At 37.8% G+C, this 20598-nt stretch overlaps 1 protein-coding gene across 1 annotated transcript; it reads right to left on the bottom strand.

The window, feature by feature from the left end:
• Positions 1-1681: 1681 nt before the first annotated feature.
• On the bottom strand, positions 1682-20244 carry trip10b (thyroid hormone receptor interactor 10b). The gene is made up of 14 exons (XM_032563491.1): positions 20002-20244; positions 13676-13791; positions 12993-13046; positions 10328-10475; positions 10165-10227; positions 9596-9700; positions 9318-9446; positions 9076-9222; positions 7590-7745; positions 4530-4639; positions 3589-3721; positions 3439-3509; positions 2276-2385; positions 1682-2191 (listed from the first exon to the last, which is right to left on the bottom strand). The coding sequence occupies exons 1-14, from the start codon at positions 20023-20025 to the stop codon at positions 2046-2048; spliced, it is 1512 nt and encodes a 503-aa protein (XP_032419382.1). The 5' UTR covers positions 20026-20244; the 3' UTR covers positions 1682-2045.
• Positions 20245-20598: the final 354 nt, after the last annotated feature.

Here is a 20598-nt window from a genome sequence, read left to right as displayed (position 1 = left end):
AGATTCTGAGCCACAAACCTTCAGGTAATACTCAAGTTCATAATGTTGTGCCATTCGTCCAACAGTTGAAGATTGAATTGGAAAATTTTCAAAAGTACATGGTTGGCTCAAGATTAGCATCCACACTGTTGAAATCATCTGTGTCATTTTGAATTTCTTTTCTTCTGCTGAAGAGGATTCTTCTAATGATAAATCCTCAGAGATTTCTTCAAAATTTGTCACAATTTCCTCGCTGTTACAGCTTGGAGTCACATCCAGGTCCATTATGTTTTTGGGAAGACTGGTAAAGACATTTTTTTGTAATATCTGTGTTGGCAAAGAGTTAAGTGTGGTTGGAAAGGTAACTCACTACAACTGTGAGCAAGCAAACACATCCAGGTCCATTTGGTCATGAGGAAAATTGACACTTTCAAAAGCAACAAAGTCTTCTGATGCCTTTACTGTCAAATCCATAGTTGTGGTTTTGATGGTAACTTTCTCATCATTAGAGGAATCTTCCATGTCTTTTGGTCTTCAGGGTTCAATGTCAAAAGCAAAGTATTTTCATCTCTCGTCCTCAGAGCTCTCTACAAAAACATTGTTGCCTCTTGTGCTATATCCTAACAACTTTTCAACTCCCTTCGTAACAAGAAATCCAAGGTCCCATCACAGGCAAAAATCCTCTTGACTTGGTGTTCAGTTAAAATGGTTTGTAAAGTCAGTTTGAAGTCGTCTCTCTGGGATCGATCTACCTCCAACCAAGTTGAAAAGCAAACTGAGATTTCTTGTATCTCTTTGAACATTTATGACATCACTGACATCACACAGAGGTTCTCATGGATACGATGATGTCAAACAACCTGTGTCAGGGTTTTGTTTGTTTTAGTTGCTATGAAAACACAAGGAGTTATGACTGGCGTAAGATTATTGTCAATTAAAAATGCATACGTAGACATCTAAATTAGTAAATGTTAGTCAATAAATGTGCATAAGTTTTAGTTTTGTGCTTGTCCACTTTTCCAACTCATACATACATGTAAAAATATGAGATCTGTGTGTGTCTGACACCCTGGATGAGAAAACCAACAGAAAGAGAATGTTATGAATGTACACGCAAAACCTGTTGATCTATGTGTTCAAGGTTCTTTCTTTTATCATCTCAATAAATCATATGTATAAATTCATAGCTATATAAATAAATATATAAATAAATGAGATAAATGAGGGTTTTCTAATTGTTTTACAAATGTTTTCACCAAAAACATTTCAATTTATACTCATCTGAATACAACACCATCTTTTACATGTTTGCTGTTTCTTCATTGTGTCATATGGCACACTGCAGACTTCAATAGTTTTCTGGTGCTACTCTTCCATAGCTGTCGAGACCTCAGCTGTGATTGTCTGCAGCTCTTCCAGATACCGTTGACTCCATGGCTTCTCTGATTAATACTCCCCTTGCCATCAGATGTTTAAAAGTTGGAATATTATTTTATGTTCTCAAATGTATATATACGGGATTAAATTACACCCACCTGGACTCTAAAAGTCCCAGACTAAAGGGGATTGAATACAAATGCAGGCCACACTTTTCAGCCTCATATCACAACATAACATTGTGCATTGCTTTGTTTGTTTACTGCAAAATGACCTACTGAAACACTTTGAGGTTTGTGGTTTTAATCTGACGAAAAATGGAAAATTCAAATGGAATGAATACTTTAATAAGGTTCTATATAACAGCGCTTACATCATCAGCGTGACACAAATTAAGGTAAACATTCACAAGATCTGTCATTTCTAAGTTCTAAATGCACTTAAACTGATAAGGACCACACCAGGCTGGTAATCTGCATATTGAGGCAGCATTTCATGCCACAGAGAGCAGAGATCTGGAGTGTACTATACTGCAATATAAGTGAATAATACCCACTCATATTCATTTCACTGTAACCATCTTGAAGTGATGAAACACAAGTTGAGGGCAGCTGCAATTATATCCCACGTCTTTGTGTTCACCACTAGATTTTTGACCTTCCAGAAAAAAACTCTGGGATGGAACTAAACTAAGGTGTGAGTTTGACATATGATGTTGGTATGTAGCCCTCCTGTCCACTGGCTCTGAGGACTCTCATCCATCCATCTCCTTTATCCTCCTCCATGACACTCAGCAGCTCCCCTTCAGTAATAGGAATGGTGCCCTCGCTGTTGCCTGTACGCCAGAACACATCAGATGTAGAAACATGGAGAGCAGATTTATTCTAGCAGAAGCTCAATAGGTAAATCACAAATGTACCTGCGAAGGTGTAGAGAGCAGTGCATTGACCAACGGGACTTTCAATGTCATCAAACTCGTCATCGAACTCTGCGTAGACGTTAGATGATGAATTTTGTGTGGCTGTTATGCTGGAGGAGAACAAAACGAGATTCACAAGACGTTTTCCTGTTCATTAAAGTTCTGCAAATTCATAACAGTGACCCATGAGGTAGGCGTCACAAATGAAAAAGAAAATAACTCTCCTTATGGTTTATTTTGTTTCTTGGATTAGTTAAGATAAGCAGTGGAATTACCAAAATGTTCCCTTTTTTGTGACACTAAAAGCCTTTATTCTGTTATTAGTCAGAAAATGGGACGATAGAGAAGAAGGTAAGAGAATAGGAAATAATCCCTTCCTTCTGTATATCAGCCCACTCTGCCTGCATGCCACCACCATATGTTCCTTTTTTAACCTTGACTTGCAGGTAGGCATTATGTTTGCCAAAAGTAGTTACATAAAAAAAACTTGTAATATTTGTAAATATTCAGCTATCAATTTTTTGTTTAGGAACACTAAAGTTAAACTCAGATGAAACTCTTAAGGGTTCCACTGTGGTGAAAGTGCAATAATTGTTGCCACGTGTCCAGGACAGTCACCAAAGTCTTTGCTTTCTTACAATTTTTCTTTTTTTTTTTTGTCAAACCACAAATGAACTTAAAGTCTGCATCCCCACAAAAAGGTTCTGACAAATTTAAACTCGGCACACTTTGACCAGCAGCATGTCACAGAGACATAGTTTGTTGTCATTTCAATAGTTGAATTGTTTAAAAAAATGCCAAAAAGAAAAACTAAATTTGACAGACAAAAACTAATAGTGATTCCCAAAGACATTTTGGCTGCAGACTTTGAAAATTGTTGTTAATCCACTGATGGATTTTTACAAATTTCCTAAATATGTGACTTGATTCAAACAAACTGTTCTTCTGCAGTAGACATGTTTTTGTGGCCGTTTCTCCATCTTTAACCCAACATGGCACAAGATGATACCAAGGTTCAACAGAAATGAAGTGAAGAGAGACAAATAAAAAAAGTGAAAGGCTGCCTGGTTGACAAAAGTCATTTGACTAGAAAGCCTGGCTTTCTACTGAACAACAACAAAAGTATTGCAGATCCTAAATAATCCCTTAAATGCAGGTCTTACCCAGACTGACTGTTATTGTTGGTGGTATTGTTTGAGGAGTCTTCTCCACCCACTGCCTCTGATAACCACATCTGGGAGGAATGGACAAGTCAAATGTTTAAACTCACACAGTGTGTTGTACATATGCATATCTGCATGTTGTGTAATAACCTCATATTTAGCCAGTTCCCCCCTCAGGCGGCCAATGTTCTGGCTTGTCTGTGTGATTTGGGGCTCCAGACAGGAGGGGTCGCCCATCTGTGGATTCTGCTCATACACACCCCTCATCTTCTCCAGAGCTTCGCTGAGGTCAGACAGACAGACAGACAGACAGACAGACAGACAGACAGAGGTGTTACTGCTGGGGAATGATCTGCTTCTAATAAGGAAGTGTTGTGTCCTGGGTTGTTTTTGAGGTTTGATAATTCTGTGTTCCTTAGTCTTTCTTTTTTATTACATCAGTCTTGTTTCTGTTTTACTTTAGTTCAGTCCTTCAGTGATTCTAGTTCATTATGTTTACTTCTTGTGTCCAGTTATTCTTTGTTACTTCAGTTTAATTTTGTTTCTTAGGTCTAGTTATTCTTTACTGTTAGATTTACAGTATTTCCTTGCATACTCTCCCTCGCCCACTGTGCCATTTTCCCTCTCTCTCCTCACATCTGGAACCCATTAGCTCATCAGCCCAGGTCTTTTGTTCCAGTATTTTAACCCTTCTCCTGCTCACACCCCTTTGCATCCCATCTCTTCTCTGATTACCTGGATGTTTTTTTCCCTTGGAGTTATGTGTTTTGCTCTGCTCTGGCTCCCTGTGTTCTCCTTTGTTTTTTTAAGTTCTGATCATCATTTTTTCATTAAAACATTCCTCATCTAAGCTACCTCAGCCTCTCTGCATTTGGGTCCACCATCAAAAACACCTATGATGACAGGAAGCCTCTTTCGGTGGTGGAATTTCTGATAAGAATCTGAATAATGGGAAGTGTTCAGAGGACATGTTGTATAACAGAGCATTGCATCGATAAGGCAGCATATCTCTAAGATTTTCCACTGAACAGAGCCTGGTTTTACTTTCACTTTGTTTCCAAGTAACAGAAGTTAGCAACTCCCGGTTTTACCCTGAGTCCTGTTCCTTGGTCAGTTCTTTGGTGATGTCATCAATCTTTGCCTGCAGCTTCTTCTTCCTCTGTTCTGGAGGAAGGTGGGAGAAATCCTCTGCAGGAGGAGACTGCACAAACAAACAGTGCATCAATGCAGATGACTATGACAAGTGATAGGGGCATAATGAACAGTCCCTGGCAAAAGTATCCATATCCCTTCAACTTTTCCACAGTTAGTCATATTACAGCCACATATGTTACATTTTGTGTCATAGACCAACGCAAAGTAGGGTATAACTGTGCAGAGAAATAAAATATGTAGTTTCATAGTTTTCTTAATAAACTGAAGTGTGGCATGCATTTGTATGAGTCAGCATTGACTCATCTGTGAGTCAGTATTTTATAGAATGTCTTAGAGCAGTTACAGCTGCATATCAAGTCTTTCCATGTACGTTTTTACAGACTGAAATTTTGGCCTCTTGTTCTCTGTAACTCCAGCGTGATGGTGAGAGTCTATGGGAATCAAGGCTCAAGATTCTAACTTAGATTTAGGTCTGGTCTTTGACTGGACCATTCTGACAAATACACAGACCATGGCAGGTCTGGTTGCATGTTTAGGGTATTTGTCCTGCTGAAAGAACATTCTTCAGACTGTAACAACATATTTTGTTGTAGTAATGCCTCTAAACCCTCACCAGCTCTGCTGTCCATCCTGAACAAAAGAAGCCCCACAGCATGCTGCTGTGGGCATTCAGCGTGGTGCTTTCAGAATGATCCGCAATGTTCATTTTTATAACACAAATCATTTTGAATGAAGGCCAAATTGTCGCTGTTTTCACTGTTCCCTACATCTGGCAGACATCGAAAATAAATTTTTGCATCAGATTATCACCGTCTACAAGTATTGTGATCCTTCTCTCCAGCCTAAGCTGTGAATCTCTGCAGCTCATTGAGAGTTGTTATGGACCTCAGGACTGCTTAGAGCTCTCTTTGCTCCTCAGCCTGGGTGGATGACTATGCCTTAAACTTTGTGCTATAGTCTTAATAGTTTCAGATGATGTATTGAACAGTGCTTTGTAAAATATTTAACTTTGGTCTAATGAAAGTTTCATAAAGAACATGATGACTCTGTCTTAGGTACAGCTTGAATAGTGGCGCCTGAGTTTGTGTTCTTGAAGAAGTTTGATGAAAAATGCTGTAACACTCAAACGTCAAAGGTTCAGACAGAAACTTCCCACACAGCGAAGTATTCCCAAAACAACTGCTAACACAGTCAGCATACCGTGTGAGTGTTTAAATGAGCGGCAAGCTATGTGGAGCTGATGTTTTTTTATAAATGCATCTCAGGTTTTAAGCAGCGTGACAAATCGATTTCCACATATTTCTTGACTTTTTCAATTTTTAAATAATGAGCAAATATGTAAAAAAAATAATGTTTGGACAGAAATACTCAAAATAAAACTAAGGCTATGTACATTTGATATTGATATCTAAATTACAAAGAACTGATGGCATAATCACTCTGTCTATTATGCCATCACAGGTAAAAGTTTGACCAGAGATCCCTGAACAAAATCAAATCAAACATTTCTCAAATTAAACTCACTTTGGTTATTCTAGTGAAACAGTAACTCCACCTAGATGAGTAATCCTGCACTCACAGGATGACAGCAGGGATTTTCATCAGAACATAATAATAAAAGGGGTTCAATAAAAGTCTCAGCAGCTTCAGCCAGATAGTTTGGATCTTTAGAATTTGGATTTTGTGACGGCGATACTGTTAGAAGTCAGTAGAAACGGTTTGTAGAAACAGAAATCAAATCAACTTTGAAATCAAGGCAAATGCTTGTCAGACTGGGACGAGTTGCAAAGAGGATTTCTAACATTTCTAATAAACAAGAACCTGAAGCAGTTCATAGTTCTCCAGGTCTGATCCTCACTACTCATTGTTGGCTCTAACCCTAACCAATGGGGAACATTGGGACTGTCTGCAGATCTCCAGCCTCTCTCACAACAACCTGAGATGAACTCTGTATTCTGATGACTTTCTGTGGAGCAGCATTGACTTATCATTAATTTGAGTCACAGGTAAGGGAACTACATGTTGACTGTAGATACAACAGATGTGAACACAGACCTGGTCCAAAATGGACCAGCTCTCAACAGCCACATTTTATGTATGAAGGGAAAAGTTCTGTGTGTGTGTGTGTGTGTTGGGGGGGGGGGGGGGGGGGGGGGGGAGATTTTTGACTGAACTCATTCAGACCGGGACAGAACAGCGTGGAGAGCGGAAAGGACAGACAGATGGAAAGATTGAAGTGTGAACTACAGACACATAGAGCATCAGTACCATTTCTTTCACTATCATGCTAACTACAATAGTGGTTGCATTTGATTTTGTCAACTAAATTGACAGTAGATTTAGTTAATTAAATATTTATTATAATTAGTCGACTAAAATTAGACTGAAACTAAAACAATTTTGATGACTAAATTACAACTAAATCTAAATTACATTTTAAGTTTAATCAAACTAACATTACACTAAAACTAAATAAAAAGTTGCTTTCACAATTGACACTGCTGGAGAACACAGCAAAAACCCAAGATGGAGGGATTTGTTGAAACAAAACAACAGTGATCAAAAGGAAAGACAGGAAGAGCGAGATTTTGAGATGAAGAAATATTTCAAACAGCACGTATTAAAAGTCAGAGGAGCATGTCTCTGCAGCAAACTGGAGTTAGAATTTACCCCTGAGTGAGAACGTTGGCTGATAAGATAGAATTTGTGTAGGTGTGTGTGTGCATTTATTTTAAGACATTGTGATAAAAGATAGTGTGTTTCTTATAGCAGGTTCCTACAGGTAGGACCAGCAGAGCAAAGATAAGGAGAGCCGCGCTAACTTCTCTAGTTATTTATCTAAAGTTATTGACGAGGCAGCAGGTCTCTCTGACTGCAGGAGAAAGACAAGCTGATTAATATTTATACATTTTAATATGAAAGGGAAACAGATGGGTGAAGCTGTGTTAATAGCTGACTCTCTCTCTCCAAACATATTCAGAGACAGTCAGGTTCACCTTGAGCTTCTTGAAGATCTTGTGCTTGCGTCCTTTCAGAGGGTTGAGGGTAGATTCTGAGTTTGATGGTTTGACGCCCTGGGAGTAGTCCTCAAACTCCACATCGGCGGGTCTGTCAAAGCCAGACTTGTGTTGCTCTATTAAAAGTTTTGAGTCCTGCCACGACACAAAAATTAAACATTAGGTGTGAATCAACACACACTGCAGAAAGGGCGATGTTTCAGAGCTCATGGTTTTACACATTGGATCAAATGGTCCAGCTCTGGTGGTTGATTTTGATTTCCTATCTGAAATCAAAAATCATACATATTAAGTATGTTTACTTAACATGTTGTTGATGATCCTTTGGCAGCAGTTACAGCCTCAAGCCTGTTTGAATCTGATGTCAGATTCAAAAAGCCTTAAACATATTGATGAGGGTCATTTAAGTTCCTGTGTTCGCCGGGTAAAACAAAACAATTTAAACATCTCTTCACCTCTCCTTCCACTGGAGGGCTCAGGTCACAATGTGCTATAAAACTCCTGCTGCACAAAACATGTTTTTGAGTCATTGTCACAAGAGTTCACAGAAATAAAGAGGCTCCGAAGCTTCATGTATTGCAGAGTATCTGATTTTTCTGCATGAACTGTGACATCATGGTGGGTCAGCCAGCAGCTGGAGAACAATGCTGTCCAACTGAACAAAGAAACATCAAACGAGAATTGCACCAAAGAATTTGTGGTGGTCTGTTGAGAAAACCCAGAAATATTCTCGAAAAATGTCACAAAAATTATTTCTATTATATGGAATTATTGCCTGCCTTCTATATACAAGAGAACGCAACTGAAGCAACATTTCTGTGTTCAGATATACATCTTTCATAAACAACACATTAACTGGCTCCTAATATCTTTGGTTACTGTTAATATTTTTTTTCCATAAAGCTGGCCCAATTCTTTAGTGTCTGCTACCTGCTCTAGGTAGATGGCTGCTTTAACTTTAGTTTTACGGGTTTCTCCTTTACTCAGGATGAGAGATTGCTTCAGAGGTAACAGCTGATGCTATCTGTCAGGCTTCCTTAAATCGCATGTTTTAATGAACTGGAATTATCTGATCTACTTCATTTGACTCCATTATATTGCATTTATGTATTAAATGCATCATTGGCTTCAATTGGCCCTGTTTGTTGTAAATTGATGCTCTGGATTTATTGGTTTTGGGTTTTGGTGATGGCACTTGTCACAATGTGATGTTTGTTCAATTGTTGTGATGTTTTCTTTATAACTTTGTAATTTAGTGTTATTATTATGTAAAGAACTTTGAACTGCCTTGCTGCTGAAATGTGCTGTACAAATAAACTTGATTGATTGATTGATTGATTGATTGATTGATTGATTGATTGATTGATTGATTGATTGATTGATTGATTGATTGATTGATTGAGCTTGCTGCCCATCAGATCAGAGAAATGTCAGACATGTCAGAGGAACAGAGTGACCCACTTGCCTTTTTGTGATCAATTTTTGTTCCTGCAGCAGCAATTCCCTCCAGACACTTGGAGATGATTGGCAGGACGTCCTTTTCGATGTGTGAAAACAGGCAGTAACACTCCGCCAGCTGCTGGATCCTCCGCTCGTCCATGACTTGGAGTTTCTGTTCACAACACAAATCGTTAAACTCTTTTAGATTCAAATTAAACAGAAACTACCGAGCAGCATTGTTACAGTGCGTCAAAAAGACTTTCTCACGTTGTAGATCTGTGGTATCTCTGTGTAGTAGAAGTACTTTTGTTCTTTGTTGTATTTCTGGAGTTCTGCTGCATAGTTGTTCCTGAATTCTTCTGCTGCACGCGTACGAGCAAGAGCATGGTTCTTTGCCTAGAGAATAATAACATAAATACATAAAAATAAAGTCAATAGAAGATTAAAGGATGCAGGTCCAAATATAAAGGATGGCGTAAAAAGGACAGGTAAAGGAAAACATTTAGAATACTACTGTTTAACAGCCAATGTTTAAGAGCATTTACTTTTTCAACATCAAATTTGGTGGCATTAGTGTCGCTCTCTGTTTTCTCTGCCTGCTGTGTGGCTTTGTCAGCCTCCGCCCACTCCTTGGCAAAGCGCTTTTTAATCTGCAAGCATGAACATGTACAAATGTGTTACATTTCAGCAACAGCAGTTTTAACAAAGCAAAGTCATAGAACTAAGACCCAACTCTACAAATTAGGGAAGGATTAAGATTTGCTCTGTTCTCCTCACCTCTTCCTGAGTGTTATTAATATAATCTGTAAGGTATAATTGGATCATTGGATCAATACAAAACATAAATCAAAACTGTGTTTGAGTGAGAACAATTACCAAAGAGTTACTAAGTTAACAATGCAAAGTTAACATAAAAACAGAGTTTGTTTCAACATGTTGCTCTGTTTTCTCTTAGATAAACTCTAAATTAATCTGTTTATTCAAGAAAAAAACTGACATTTTTAAGATTTAGGAGCCTGTAAAACAATTCCACAGCAAAAGCAAGACATATATTATAATTTATGACATGGTGTAATTTAGATTTAAAAAACTAAGTCACCAACACTTGACTCACACTTTCTAGGTGTTTAAAGCTGCTCTCGAGATTCTGCTGGGCCTTCTTTACATCAGAAAGGTGCTGAAAACAGAGAGGCTGTGAAGAATCTGCTGCAGCTTTGGATGATAACACTGCAAACTTCAGCAAGATGGGCAAAACTTCACATTCCTCCCTCACTCACTGTTTTACGTTCCTGTTTGAGGTCCTGGAGATATTTGGTAAGCTTATCACAGATGTTGGCCGTCATGTTCTCAGCAACAAGCTCACGTTGGCCTGCATAGTCACCCAGCTCATTCAGGATCTCCTGGAAAGACGCGTGGTTGCTGAACCTACACCAGCAGTGAGAGGGAACATTTGGAAAGTTGGAAATACATCAGAAAAGCAAAACCCATCAAACTGTATTTTGTGGTTGACTACTGTAAGCAAAGAATATGTTCTAATTAAAACACCTGCAGGGTGATCTACTCCATGCCCACCGCTTTGATGCAGTAATTCATGCAAAGGGATTCCCAGCCAAGTACAGTACTGAGCCTATCACCTCTGTTCTCAAAATCCTTTTTCATTAGTTAATAATCTAAGTTATACAAAAAATGAAACAGAAATAATATTGCACTCCATGTTTGTGTAATGAATCTAAATAATAGACTGTTGCTGACAAGGAATAATTCTGTTTTCACAAACTTGTTCTGTATATTTTTGTTTTATTTCTTATGTGGCAAATAAAATAATTAAAAAAAACATTTGGAGAAGACTACATTTTATCTGTGGACAACAAATCTAAACACAGTGAACCAATCATTTCATGAGAAGACATAAGAAAATATTTGTGTTTATTTTGGGCAACATTGAGTTTCATCATTGTATTTACATTGTGAACTCAATTACCTTTCCAGTAAAAAATATAATCTACTAACATGCAGCTGTAGTGCAGTTTACTTCTCCCATAATCAATATTTGTTTGCATTTTATGTGAATGATCAGCGCTACACTTGCTAACTGCTTTGCTTAATAATGTCAAAACAAACATCTCAAAAACAGCAGTAACTGTTCTTATTACTTTTAAAAAATGGACTTGAACTGCTTTTTAAGCAGAACAAAATCTGAACTAATAATTACTTTATATGTTTGGTTATACTCTTTCTGTCACAGCATATTAGGCTGCTTTTGAATAAATCCTGCTTTAGTCAAAAAATATTCATTTCATATAATGTGCCAACTGAGAACAATTAGATCATTTTAAAATATGTATTTCTATTGTTAACACTTCTTCTCAGTCACGGATGGCAAAATATGGTAAATCCCTTCTGGAAGAGACTTATGACCTCAGTGGGAGTTTCTGATTAGCTGAAAATAGAACAATTATTGAAATATTTATGACCGCTGAAGAAGAGTTAAAGTCTTATTGCTCAGAATATCACTTTTAATGAGTAACACCTAGTATTAGTCGGCCAATTAGTCATCTAGCCTGCACTCTGCTTAAAAGAGACATGCCTTAGATTTTTTAAATACCAGTCTCACATTCAAAAGAGCATTACCTTGACAATAGTAATGGGTGACATCCTTTGATTTAATGCATAAATCTCCAATAAGCCAGCTGTCTTACTCTTAAACCAGAAGAATTAGTTTGAGGAAGAGCTGTAATGAGTTGAGAACAACTCTGCTTTAAACTATATTCACTTCCTCTGGTGATTCATCAGAAAAACTTTATACTGCAGGAATGATAGAAACTTTTAATGCTTTTAAAACTATAGCTTTAAAACATGGCATACTTTGAGATGGCCAGTGAAGCCATAGCTTAACGCTTACAATGGCTATTATTCTCAACATTTGTACAAGGTAGAATTTTGTTGGGTCTGAGCTATATCTTCTTTAGCAGCATAAAGTATCGTCTGTGATTATATTAAAAATGGGTAAATAACCCTAAAAATGATATTTTGAGGAGGGTGACTGCAGGATTGACCATCCAGCGCCTGTCTCATTTAATATTTGTACATGTAAACCGGAAGTCATGCATTACTGATTCAAATTTAATTTAAAACACTCTAAAAACTATAGCATACATTATGAAAAAGCTTAATTTATATCTGCTTCAAAGTGATTGTTATTTGTGAAAAAAAAAGATTGAGGAATGTTTTCCCACTTAAAAAAATCTAATTAAAGGTAGGATTTTTCTAAAAATGCTTCATGTGAGTTTTTAAGCAAGTGCAACACAAAATGAATTTATTTTGTACATATAATGCCCATGGTTGTTAACAAACTCACAATGTACATAATACCTGAAGGCTAATTATTACAATAACTACCTGTCTAGTTTGCTCTGTCCTCCAGTAGAGCTCCCAGGCCTCCCCATGCCCAGCAACTTATTCCAGTTTTTCAGTGGGAATAGAAGGCGTTCCCAAGTCAACTGCAACATAAAACCTGTTCAAAGTGGTCTGGATCAGCCCAGAGGCTGGATCTCAATGGACTACACCCAAAACACCTTCCTGACCAAACCTGACCAAACCTAATCTGAGCTGATGCCAGTCAATTATGCAGTCCTCCCCTGATATGCTAAAGTTACTAAAATCCTCCAAAATGACTATTTCTCCTTTGGACAGACACCCTCTGTCTTACATGCTTATTGGTATGAAGATTATGAAGATCTTTTGGCATTTAATTATGCAGCATTTTGCAGCCTTCTGGGGTTTCTAATTTCACTAGAATGGAAGTATGACAATCAATCATTGTTTTAAAAAAAGCAATGATAGATAGGCCTCATCATGCCATTGCAAAATCAACACAATGTCAAGTGCAAGAAAAGAAAACCAGAACTGTAGAAGATTTTGATGAGCGATTCATTTTCTTACTTGCACTCCTGCTCCTCTTTGCCTCCTCGTTTGGAGTACTTCTTTGTCAAATTCCTGTTAGATAATAAAAAGAAACAAAATTGACATTTGCATGCCGGTATAAAGGTACAAGTTCACTGAAAGTCTACATGTCCATGCAAAACTCTGCATCTCATTGAACTTTGCCACTTTTTGTGGGATTATTTCAGTGTATTTTATAGGGATTTGATGACAGATGAGTATGAAAGGGTGTTGGGGATGTTAGTCTACATCATAGCAGAGCTCAGATTCTCAGCTCTTGCCATAGATTCTTTGTTGGACTTAGATGTGGACTTTGGCTGGGCCATTGCTTCTTTTACAGGTTTTAATCATTAATTGTATTATTATTTATTCAGTATTGCCTTGTATTTACCTTCATCCATCTTCCCATAAAATCTGACCAAGTTATTTGTCTGTGCTGAAGGAAAGCATCCCTGCAGGATGATACTGCTACCATGATGCTTTTGGGGGTTATTCATTGCACATACTGGTATCAAATTCAGAAGATGAATACTTCCACACCTTTCCATTTTTCTTTATTTGAAAACTTAAAAGCCACAAATCTTTTTCATTGCAGTTAGTCGTAGCTTTGCATGGAACTCTGACGTTTAAAACTGTAATATGCACAGAAAAATCAATGCGAGAAAAAAAAAATCAGAGCACACCTGAGCTGCTTGGCGTAGTTCTGTTCTATCTCCGTCCGCTCCTTTACAAACTTTATGTAACGCTCCATCAGGTCAAGGCCAGACTGAGTGTGTTTATCGATGACATCATTCTGGTCCTAAGAGGAAAAGCCCAGAGTGATTAAATTCTTCTGCGGAGACACACCATTACGTTAACATGTGTAACAAACAGCTGGTCCCTGAGGAAGTCAGTTTTATGTCTAACACTGACACACTGCTCAGTCAATGCTAAGTACTTCTGAGAAAATTACTGGGCTGAGTTCTTACCGAAGAAGCATGGCATGCATATTTATGAACACATAAAAAACAGTGCAAAGGTATAATAACCAAAAATACCTCATACTTTACTCTCCCAATAGCCTACAACTCTTATCTGTTTACACACATTCATTTACCAAAAACACAAAAAACCTGTTGGACCAGTAGCAGTTGTTCTCAGTGAACCCTCAGGCCTTTATCCCCACAGCACTGGATAACAATACGCTCAAAGGTTTTCTGAAAAACAACACGCCACCAAACTGAGCCATCCGCTTACACAGAGCGAAACACAGATTCAGGGTGGCTCCTCAGTCTGCTGTATAAGGGAAATGAAAAGAAAGAGACTCGTATGTTTTGCTTTAATGGAGAGCTGTAAACATAGATACTGGGAAGTCAAAAGGAAAATCTAAACGGAGATCACACATGAACACAGTCAGCGATGGTCGGGATGTGAAGGAGAAACACAGCAGGACAATGGAGCGGCATGTTTGCACCAGGAAGGAAAGCAATCAGGAAAATCAGATGGCCGACAAGAAAACCAAAGCAAAAGCTGGTGTTGATGAAGAGATTAACCCAGCAAATCTCCCAGATTTATCACTCCTGTGTAGGAACACACCGTGGCTTTGCTTTCTTATGTCTACATGCTTGTGTGAAAAGGGGGAAATATTGTTTAGGAATGAGATAACCATTAGCTCGCTCTACCTCCACCCTGTGACTGACCGTCTCTGGGGCTGCTGTGAAACCTGGAACCAGTTTGACTCGTCCTATCCGTCGTTATGACGCAGCATACTGGCAGCAGCACAAATGTTTGTGATCTTAGCTTATTCTGCCTCATCTCAATCACAATATAAACCCGAAAATGGCTGGGCTGGTTCTGTCATCTGCTTCTTACTGTTTCTGAGTTGCTTTTTTAGCATTTGTCAGTATAGTAATTTGACCAAACAGTTTCAACATTCCATATCTCCATTCAGACACAGTTGACCAAAAAGTCTCATTCTTTTTCAAAAGCATCTCAGAGCCATTTTCTAAAACAAATGAAGTAGCAAAGTGGACCAAGTGTGAGGTTCAGGTTTTGGGAGCATTTTAATGTTAAAATAATTTGATAATAAAATCATAACATATATTTGATGTACATCTGACATTTATACACAGAGTACACAATTGTTAGGCAAGAAAGTTTTTAGAGCTTAAGGTTATTTTTAAATATGTATTTTTCTACTACAAGCTGAATAAATGTTTTAGGATTTAAATATATCAGAGGCTGGTATTTGTGGTATTTGTGGGTGTGGCTTAGGAAGATCCACACCCTAGTCCAATGTGTGCATATGTCTCAGGCAACTTCTGTTGCTCATGCATAATTGGCCAATTCCTCAATGTTGTTGTGCTTCTGTACATTATGCGGAAATGTAAAATGACAATAAAGACTTTACTTACTTACTTAAAAATATATATATTTAACCTTAGGCTTTTCAGATGAAGCAGTCCTGAGATTGTGAAGATGTTGAAGCATGATCACAAAAAACGTTTTGCTTGAAAACAGACAAAATTTTTAAAAACATAATTCTAGTCATTGCCCTGCGACAGACTGGTGACCTGTCCAGGTTGACCCCGCCTCTCGCCTGAAACGTTCGCTGGAGATAGACACCAGCACCCCTCCTGACCCCACTAGGGACAAGGGTCTTAGAAAATGGATGGATGGATAATTTTAGTCATAATTCTAAATGTAGGTTAAAATATAAACATACATCTTCACTATTTGGTTAAAAGTCCTTTAGCAACCTGCATATTTTTACACTTTCTAAGAAAAAGTAAAGTACTCCTGCACCAGTGGTTCTGTGTTTTTGTGTTTCTGTTGTTTCTTATCAAAGCCCCAGCTCATTCTGCTACACACTCCTTCCTGTTAGAGGGAGTTGTTCAGGATGATAAGTTTCAGAAAAGCAAAAGATACAATTCAGTGAGCTGGGTGTTCTCATTGATGAACATTGTGTAGTTGTTTTTTTCTTTTGCAATTTTTACAAACTGTCATGATAAGTCAACATAAACTGCATCATATCCTAATTTAATTTATGATATTTAATTTGTCTATGTGACTGTATTAATGTTGCTGTATATTCCTGGGTCTAACTTGGATCTGTTCGTCATAAAACAATCTAAATTTCTGAATTTAAAAGAAATTTGAAAATCATTATGAAGCAATTTAGTGTTGAATAAGCTGATTTCCTTTATAATTTTTGTGCATTAGTGTATTTCCTTGTATTTGAAATATGGCAGTAATAGACTTCTGAATTGAACAGCTAATATTCTAACATTTAGGTGAGTAGGGGGCAGATAATGTAAGTTTGTAGTTCTTTCCGCTCTTTCTCATTCATGATTTCTTTTAGTTGTCACATGTAATATTCATATTTATTAATGAGTAAATAATAAATAAATAACAAATCAAATGGAAAAAGACGGCTTTTTGTTGTGAATGATGTTTGTTGTGAATTGGGTCTATGAAAATGAGCTGAACTGAACTGAACTGAACTGAACTGAACTGAACTGCTGTCCATGTGCCTTCTAGTTTAATTGTCAGATAAGAAAAGGAATTAACTCCTTGCCACAGTTACAGGTGACATTTTCAAATCTTTATCAACTTCCAAACATAGTGGAGGTATCACAGTGCAGTGTGGCTGCTGTACTGGTTCTTTGGTAGATGGATGAAAGTTGAATCAAACTGGGAGTTCCAACAAGACAATGAATGATCACAACCGTGTGCGTATGAGTTTTAACCTGCAGGTTCTATTTTCCCCTGGTTAGAGAATTCCCCATTAAATTATTATTATTTTTTTTACTTTGGTTTTCTATATTCTATTATGAGTCACCTTTGGAAAAATAAATTAAACTTAACTCTATCTACTGAATTAGGAAACAGGTTTGAAAGACACTCCAGCAACTATTGTTGCTATGGCAACGATAACTTTTTGTTTAAAATCTAAACACAACAGCAAGGCCAAGGAGGGTGAAGGTGACGATAGTTTAGGAAGGATTAAATTAACCCCTGGTGAGAAAGTTCAATCCTCTTCATCAACTCTGAACATGTGAATCAAAGGAAGAGAAGTGGAGACCTGACAAGGAATAAAAAATAGTTAAGGCTTCGGATAAAAGCTATCAAATGAAACCAAAGTAACTGGCTAAAGTATTAAATATGTGCTTTAAATCTATTTTTGATAAGGTAGAAAACAACAGCAGAGAGAAGACCCTCTGTGTTTGTGTTGTTCTGAAAAGTGGCCAGACGGTTTCTATTGGTGTTGAGGTGCAACAACCGAGTATCTATTTAGGACATCCACCACTTTGGTAATACCCTGGATTATGCTTTGTGTTTATCAATGATAGAGCAAAAAATAACTATGAAAGTAATTCTTTATGTTTATCCTGTATGACATCACTCTAAGGTAAGATCTGACTGCTGACTGAACCTGCTGAGGATCCTGGGTAAATGTCCAGAGAGGAATCATCTGATTCGCATCTTCTTAATCAGAAACCAACATGCAAAGTTTTTGAAACTTCAACAATTGGTAACCGTACGTGATCTGTGTGGGATCTTGAAGAAGTTTAAAGTTTTTTAAACCAAAGTTTTTTTTATAGACTTGAGGGTTTTTTCATCCCTTCATCTCCCACATTCCTCTTTGGAACACGTGGAAAAATTCCTCAAAAGAGATGTAAGACTTTTTCTTGTTTCTATAACCTCAGTTTAAATTAACAGGTTTTACTGTTTTGCTCTGACAGAAACACTTGCTTGTATGTAAGTATTACAAACAGGAGCAATGACAGTTGATGTGAACACAAAAACAATCCTGCAATTTATTAAAGGTCCATTTTAGATGAGTTTGTTTATGCTGTCAACACTTTCTGTTAATTAGAAACACAAAGAAATATTCAATGCAGTTTTCTGTCAGAAAAGATTGAATGGAGGTTGAACATGGCTCTTTTTCCTTTCAGCTCATCCTTGATGAACTCAAACAAAAAGATGCTTACACTGTAAACATGCTGAAAAGCCGGGGAGTCAGAACCTGTTCTAGGATGGTAATGGTACGCAGGTAAAGGAAAAAATATTAAATAGGGGCACAGTGAAAATATAACTTGTAATAAAGATGGAGCTAAACTTGTACTTAAACTGTCTCATAACAATAAATGAAACAACTCTGAAGCTACACTAACAAGGAAGCTCTAGACATGTTTATGCTTTAAAAACAGACAGACTTTGACTTTGTAAGACCTCTTAACTGCATTTACTGCTTTACAACAAGACAGAGCTGTAGCCTAAAGCACGGCTACACTGAGACTGACTGTAGAGTGGAAAAGAGGAGTCAACACTGACTTAGTTGAACAGCAAACAAAGTCAGTTTAATGTTTCACAAGCTTTACAAGGGCAGCAACTTTCAAAACAGCAACTCTTCCATGTGTCTCTGCAGCCCCAGAGACGCTCACTCTACTGCATCCACCGATTTATCCTTCCTTAATTTTGGGAGATCGGTGATCGGCCGATTTCTACATGTGAAGTCGATCTGATCCACCTATTTTATCGACCTCAGCAAAGGTCAAAAATCAAACACTGTCCTCTTCTGCTCTGCTATGAGAAAAGTTTCAGACATAAAAAACTGTGTTTTGTTCTGGTACAATAACAAACTGACTGTATCATGTTATCCTAAAGTGAGTTGATTGATTTTAAACAAAACTGTCACCAGTACCAAGAACACACAGGTTTATAATCAGGTTAATGATAATCACAGCTGGTCAAACTGACTCAGTGTAATTACAGACTATTGTATCAAACAATGTATTGATGACAATTCGTGGAAGTCATGGATAACTATGATGAAGCTTCTCCCTGTTTTCACATTTTTCACACATAAAAAAATATTTACTGATTAAACAAAACTGAAATAAATAAAACCTGCATTAGCTGCAGCTGGACACTGAACAGCGTTTGGGTTCTCAGCCATGCAGAACCCAAATCTACTGATGTTGTTTTAGCTTTATCATTTTTTTCTGCTATACACCATCTACATCTATGCATATGCTAAATAAACCCAGGATTAACTGACAGTTGTCCGTGTGTAAGCACAATGATTTTAAACTCAGCCTTTCCTTCCCAGTTTTCTAAATTTAGTTTGTGATCATGGCAGAGCATCTCTTACACAAGTTCACAAGTTTGGAGGAGGAGGAAATCATTTTATAAATGAGAAAAATCTCATTTTATTATTTGTTATCAAGAGAAAAAAAAAGAATGGAAGGTTATCCCACTGCATCACACCTGGAAGGTCAGGCTGTTTTCCACATATATAAACACGCCCATGAAATTCTGACCAAACACACAACAGGTTAGCAAAGAATTGCCCTTAATAAAGAAATCTAAATTTTAAAACTGGATCTTAATTTGTGCCTGTTATCTTTATATTATATTAAATCATATTTTAATCATCTGAAACATTTGAATGTGACAAAAACAACAACAAGAAAACAGACTGAAGCTGTAAGGGGCCACAGCACAAAAGTATTCGCTTTAGATGCCATAGGTGGCGCTGTTGTTAATAAGCTGTGTGTAGTGTTTAGGTTTTTCTAACCTGTTCACTGCTACCTGGGAACACAGGTGACACAGTGTACTTTCTCCTGCTAATTTGCGCCCTGACCGGGGTTGTCACACAGCAAATCTCTGATTAAGAGCACCGCATTAAGACGCGAGAGTGACAAAGAAAAAGCTTGTAAACCACAACAACAGTGTAAAAAAAAAAAAAAAGTGCAGAACCTTCCTGTGAGCAGAACGGGCCATAAACTGTTTTACTTCCTCTGCTAATGATGAGGTATGCAGAAGTTGCGAAATCTCCGTCTGCGGGAGTCTGTTCAGCCCCGCAAAGGATCATTCTGCTCAGCGACGTTACAGTAACGACTATTACATGTTGCGTCTCCGGGAAAAAAAAAAAGAAAAGTCGAGCAACAAACATTTAGGAGATGTTGAAAAGTTTGTTTTCTGTCAGGAATGACTCCAAAAGGGTTGTCAGCTGTCAACTCACCCAAAGACTTGTTCCCCAGTCCATGTCTGCAGAGGCTAAGATGTCTCAAAATAAAAAAAGAGAAATTTTCTCTGCTATTGATGGGAAAAACAGGAACACAAAACAACGCGAAAAATGTAAGAGCAAAGCTTGCGCCAAACTAGGTTTGTATGAAAGCGAAGAAAAATGTTTAAAGGAAGTCTACGCCTACTCCTCCTTGGCACCGACAAGGCTGTCCTGATTCCTCCAGCAGAGAGAGAGAGAGAGAGAGAGAGAGAGAGAGGGAGAGAGAGAGAGGAGAGAGAGAGAGAGAGAGAGAGAGAGAGAGGGAGAGAGAGAGAGAGAGAGAGAGAGAGAGAGAGAGAGAATGCCTAGGCGCAGTTTTACGGAAACAACTTTGATTGTTCCTATAGAGGACGGAGGGGGGAATGTAAAACTACCGGCTGTTTGCTTTGTCTGCCAGAAGCAGCTTTAGGCTGTTTTCCTGTCCAGGAAATTTACAGGAGCGGATCGTTAAAATCATAATTAAAACTAAAGAAATGTCTGAGTAAAAACGCTAAAGCCCCGTCAGCATTTCACACCTGAGAGAAAAAAACAAACAAAACACATCAGAGCTTT

This window comes from Xiphophorus hellerii, chromosome 5 (genome assembly GCF_003331165.1).
Source record: "Xiphophorus hellerii strain 12219 chromosome 5, Xiphophorus_hellerii-4.1, whole genome shotgun sequence".
NCBI lineage: Eukaryota > Metazoa > Chordata > Actinopteri > Cyprinodontiformes > Poeciliidae > Xiphophorus > Xiphophorus hellerii.
Note: the sequence above shows the minus strand (reverse complement) of the source record. Positions and strands in the feature narration are given on the sequence as shown.